At 38.1% G+C, this 6000-nt stretch overlaps 1 protein-coding gene across 1 annotated transcript in view; it reads left to right on the top strand.

The window, feature by feature from the left end:
• Positions 1-1248: 1248 nt before the first annotated feature.
• mapk1 (mitogen-activated protein kinase 1) overlaps positions 1249-6000 on the top strand; it is a 28765-nt gene continuing 24013 nt past the window's right edge. The window contains exon 1 of the mRNA XM_042000010.1: positions 1249-1623. Within this exon, the coding sequence (XP_041855944.1) occupies positions 1478-1623 (146 nt within the window). The 5' untranslated portion in view covers positions 1249-1477. The remainder of the gene's footprint in view (positions 1624-6000) is intronic.

The raw sequence follows: 6000 nt of genomic DNA, 5'->3' as shown, positions 1-6000 counted from the left end.
TAATGGAAAACAAAAGATGCAGCCCATTCATAAAATGGTTGCAGAGCTCAAATGTTCTGTGGCTGTAGTCTCAAGAGGCACCTGTTCCTCATGCATCTCATTTATGTTGCTTTGTGTGCCTGGAAATGTTTGAAAGGTTAGGACTAGTGCCCTAGTAACCACATTATGGTCTGTTATGTAATGCATTTATAAATCTGGCCACAAATTAACAAAATCAGAGAGGTTGTTATGTAAAAATGTGTACATACAGTATGTAGAAATTATGTAAATGAGGAGCTTGAGGAATTAAAGTGTTTGTTGTACCTCCCAAATCCTAAAAGAAAAGAAAGTGAGAGACAGTGTTGTGCCACTCAGCCACTCTTCATTTCTTTATTGCTACTGAAACTATATGTGCAGCAATTTATTGAAAAGTACAGACATATATGGTAATGCAGTATAGCTTGAAAGTTAATATTGGGTATGACCAAACTTTTTCCTCAACACAGTCTGAACCCTTAGACAAGGTTTCTCCTCATTTCTTTAAGTAGTTTGCAGGAATACCTCTCTGGGCTTCTTGAAGGGCTTTCCAAAGCTCATCTTCGGATGCTGGCTGTCGTATATAAAGTTCTCTTTCAAGACGATCTTACGCTGTTTCAATTATGTTGGAGATCAGGCGCTGGAGAGGATTAATTTCTCCATCAGAGCTGTTACAGTGATTTTCAGTCCAGTTTTTGCCATGCCTCAGCCTTATCTCCCTGTTTCCCTTCCTTAAGAATGGCTTGTTGACAGCCATCCTTCCTCCATGGAGAAACTATTTCTGATAAGACCAAAGGGAACAGTAAGTTCATGGATCATCTCAAGGTTCGGAAGCATATCTCAGGTCCTGTCAGGCTTTGACTGGATTTTTCTTCTCATATTCCTTAAGAACTTCATTTTCAGATGCTATCCATGTTTGGTAAAGATACAATTTTAAACTGAGTCTTTACTAAATCCACACAACACCGATTAATCTATTAAGTTAGTTGCCCTTTTTATGCTAGAATGATTCATAAGTCAGTTGAAATTGGAAAAAAAAAAGAAAATTGGAAAGAAGAAGAGACTTAAAAATAAAACAGGAGCAAAATAGAAAGAAATGGAGGCTGTCTTAAAACTTTTGCCTGGTGCCTTAAAACTGGCTTTGGTCATCCATGTATTAAAAAAACACAGGAATAAAAAACAGAAAAGAGGATCACGTGACCGCCTCCGTTATTTCCTGCAGCATCAGCCTCTCAGCGGCTGTTCGCTCCTGCCTGCCTCCCTGCGACAGCTCAGCAGTGGTGTGGTCGGTCTGAACGCAAGTAAACGGAAAGAAAAACACTCCACGCGTAGAGAAGGCCTCTGCCCCACTCTCAGTCTTCTTCCAGTCACAGCGGCGACGGATAATAACACAAACATACAATTTTAGGACCGATTTGCGCTCTTTTTTTATCCGATAGCCTTGTAGAAAGCAAGTTTCATAATGGCGACAGCTGCGGTGTCTGCCCCTGCTGGCTGCGGCCCCAGCCCCGGACCGGGAACGGAGCTGGTCCGTGGGCAGGCCTTCGACGTCGGGCCTCGGTACACCAACCTCTCTTACATCGGGGAGGGTGCCTATGGGATGGTGTGGTAAGTGTACACGAAGTCTCATCTCACTCATATAGCTTTTTGCAGTTTTTACTCCTGACACCGTGTCTTCTTCGCCTTTTTCCTCCACCACCAACGCCGTTTAGGCTAACTGGCATGTTTTACGTTAATAGTAATTAAATGTCATGTTGTAGCTAGCAAGCAACAGTGCCAAGCCGATGCCAAAGAAAGGAAAACGGCGTCCGTTTGTGAGAAAAATGGATCACCAGCCTAACCTGGAAGTCTGCTTTATGGAGCTACTTTTAGCGTTTATCAACACTGAACAGTGTTTTCATTATTATCATAGGAAAATGTTTTTGTTTGTTTGTTTGTTTGTTTGTTTTTTTTATACTGATTCCTCAACTTAGATAATATAAAGCCATTTAAATCATATAATTTCTAGTAGCTTTTACAAAATGGGCTTAATCCTCCACAAAAAACAAAAAATCAATTCAATTAATTACTTTATGTTAAAGTCGCAGTTAATTGTTAAATGTGTGGGTTTATCTGTGATCTTACACTAAATTTTCTATTTTTGTCCTAAAATTTGAAAGCTTCCTTACAGATGGTCGCTTGTACGCTGTTTAGATTTGGTCGGTGTTGCATAATATGCCTCAAAATGTATTGTGGGAGTATCTCAAGGGGTTTTTCTTGTACATTTATTTCAGTAGCTGATGATGCTCATGGCTAGTTTTATGCAGTATGTGAAGGAATTTCTAGCAGAAAGTAGTTTCTATATAGAAATGAGATTTTGGGAGTGTAGTAAAGGGGACAAAACCTCACAATGTCTTGATTAATACATCAGTGTTTAATGCATATAACGTAAAGCCTTATTTTAGTTAAATTTGGTCTGTTTATGTAACACCATTATTTTAAATTCACATGCTTAGATGTGTCTTATGAGATAGCTGATCAGCATTACACAATGAAGTATGTTAAATCTTACAAATCTTGCACAAACAGCCACATTTGTGGTTTCTTTGCAGTTGGCATTATGTTGTGCACACTGTACCTTATTACATAATTTATCCTTGTGTCAGACAGCGTCAGTATAGTTCTTTTAATTGGGGAAGGTTTTATTTGTGCTTTTAGATAACTTGAATTCACACACAGCAGAGCGCTGCATGTTGGTTAGCATCTTTTTGTCTTCAAACTGGAAAACCAACTCAGTACACACAATCACATTTGTTATCACTGTGATCTCAGTTAAAAAAAAACTCTTCTGTACTTGTTTGTTCACATTCTGTAGAGCAGGGGTGGCCAGCGGCGGTCATTGAGAGCCACAATCCTGCAGGTTTTCCAAATTTCCCTGCTCCAGCACACCTGACTCAAATTAAATGGATCCAACAGCCTATAAGGATCTGCACTCATTTGCAGCCATTACAAAGAATACTAGCCCTTTATTGAAAATGAATACAGAAACAAAAACAATATTTAAATAAACATATCTCTTTGCACTTAAGGCTTTCTAGATAAAATCTGCACATGGCAGATATGACACATCCACAACAAAGGACAGGCATGCAACCAACTTACATCATTAAAGGATGGAAAACGATGTGGAAAAATGGTGTTTGTTTTACCCAGCCGTTTCCTCAGGTAAATGAAGATAGTTATACCAATTGTATTACTATTATCTCAAATAATTGCTATCCCAAAATGTAATTGGTAATTGCAACAAGCACAGTGGTGATTTTTCTCTGGAAGGAGAAACCGCCAGTCATGTGACTAAAACCTTCACTGCATCAGATATTATTTGAATTTTGGTTTTCTGCTTGACTTTGTGTGTGTAAGATCTGTTTAAAATGAGACAGAAAAACTCCTTGAGCAAGTTTTTGTAAGATTGAGGACCCTGCACTACTAAAACACCATTCACGCCAACACATGGCATGTGGTCCGCTGAGCTAACAGCTTGAGCTGATGTCACATAACATTTTTTCTTTCTTTTTTGAGATTACCTACCAGTCAAACTGTGTGGGCAGAGCTGTGATGTTTCTTTTTTTTTTTAACTTTCCTTTAATGAACTTTCAGTTCCTGTCAACTTGTAATTATGCCTTCATCCAGACAGCCCATCAGTTTTCATCATTGCTACCTGGCGCTTTCTCATAGTGGTTATTTTGTGTACTGCTTCCAGTAATGTGACTCAAATTAAGGTTAATACTTTAGTAACCCTTTTAAATGATTGTATCAAGATTATTTGACAATCCTGTGTCACTATAACCAAAGTGATAATAGGATTTTCTGTTTCATTAACACCTATTTATGATTTGAGGGGTCAGTTTGGAGTAATGGGGATTAGAGGGGCATGTTCCGCATTGGGCGTGTTATGACCAGTTTCCTACAGCTCTGGAATGTTGCATTATGTGGGACTCGTCTGGACACGTGTGAAGAAAGCCTTGCAACCTAAACTTGCTCTAATATGCTCATAAATGTGTTTATAGCCTTCCAGGAAACTGATGATTTAGATTTAACCTATTTCCTGTCTATCTAAAAAAACACTCTTTAGTTTGCAGAGAGCAGTTTAGGATTATTTTTGTTGTCAGTATTTCAGGCATTTTATAGTTTGCTTTCTTTCATTTGAAAGGCCACCTTTTGTTCTAAATGAGTGTTTTTTAAGTGTTCTCTGTGGTCGCAGCTAAAGGGGTTGATGTGCCTCATCCTACTTGCGCTTGTCTTGTTTTCTTTATGAAACCTGTGGGTTTTGAGTCAGTTGGTCATATGGCTTTGATGTGCAGCAGCCTGCAAAGTGGTGCAGTGTGCATTGCAGAGACAACTCCTGCTTTAAATCCGAAAGATATAAGTACAGCACTGAAACTGATTATTTTCAGAAACCATTGGTGGTTTACTGATGCATTTTTTTCTTCAATGGCTAAAGCCAATAATATTTTTTAACCAAAAGTATCATATTTAAACATCCTACTGTGACAAGTTGGTTGAAGTCTTTTCTTTGGCAGAAGTAATTCTTTTACCCTCAGTGTGATGACAGTCACAATGAACATCACTGGAGTTGCATCACTGCCACTTCCTTCCAGGATACAAGCAGCCGTTTATGCTGCAGCCAGTGTTGGGCAACAGTTCTTAATCAGCACAATTTTCTGAGATGATCTTGCTTGTTTATTATTTTTGACCAGAATGCATGCAGTTAACCTTCCAGCTACTTGCATTCATGTAGAATTGATCCAGTCTGGTCGCCTGCAATGTGTAGCTGTCAGTTTCATGGTGTCCATGTTGCATGTTACAGACTGTAAACATGTAAAGGAAAACGTCATCAGTGGCTATTGGCATTGAAAAATAGGATGTGCTTCTGGATTTTATGTTACCGTCAATGCTGATAGGAGCTAGAGATAATTATTTTTACTCCAGAATTATTTTGACGCAGAGCTGAAAAGGGATGTCATAATTGTAGATTTTCTTGGTTCGATTATTACCAGAGAAATCACGATATTCCAGTTATGATTATGAGTTTCACAACGATAGAAATGTGTAAAATCACACAGCACACACAATAAATACTACATAATTCTGAATTTCTGTCATAGAAAAAGATGGAAAAAGCTACCTGGACTCTAGAGGCTTCTTTCTGTAATCTACTTTATAAAAGCGTTTTTGAGCTTTTCATCTAAACCTGGGGGAAAAACATCTAGCTAGCTTTTAACTTCCAGCTGTAACAGTGAAAATAAAAGATAGAGTGTATATGAAATCAAATCTGCTCTCCACAGGCCATTGCACACTGACGACAGAAAAACTTCACACCAAGTTGATTATGTTTAAACAGCCAAACTATCCATGAGATTTTGAAAACGACATAACATTTATTTTCAGCGTTATGTTAGGTAAACATTAATGTAATTTTACCCAGTTACTGTGCAATTACCCTTTCTTTAGCATACAAAGCTGGTGGTTATCCTGCAGGTGGTGAAACATATTCCATATTTTTCCTCACACGGAACAACAACACAAAGCAAGCCAAGCGTTAACACATGGATGTGGTTTAACTTTGTTTTCATACCTGCCGGGTGGCAATTTTTCATCTACTGTTTGTCTATTAATGAAGAGTGTGGAGAAAAATATTTAAAAAGTTAAGTGTTGTGACATGTTCCAGACTCCTAATTAAGAAACAAAATACACTTAAAAAACTGAACTAAAAATAAAGAAAATATTGACAGAATTATTTTTATTTGATTTATTTATTGCTGTTCTAAACATTTAGCCTTTTCCACTATATCCCTCTTTATGGCAGCATCCATTACAACTATATGTACTAGACTGGTTATGCTAATTAGCGACTTCTAGCAACTTTTAGGCGAGCCAATAGCTATTTTTCTTACTGAGGAGTCGGGAACAGTGGCTGGAGAGGAGTATCAGTCCCTGAAGCTGTTT

The sequence above is a fragment of the Melanotaenia boesemani genome, chromosome 11 (genome assembly GCF_017639745.1).
Source record: "Melanotaenia boesemani isolate fMelBoe1 chromosome 11, fMelBoe1.pri, whole genome shotgun sequence".
Lineage (NCBI taxonomy): Eukaryota > Metazoa > Chordata > Actinopteri > Atheriniformes > Melanotaeniidae > Melanotaenia > Melanotaenia boesemani.
The sequence above is the reverse complement of the archived record's forward strand: the minus strand, read 5'-3'. Positions and strand labels throughout refer to the sequence as shown.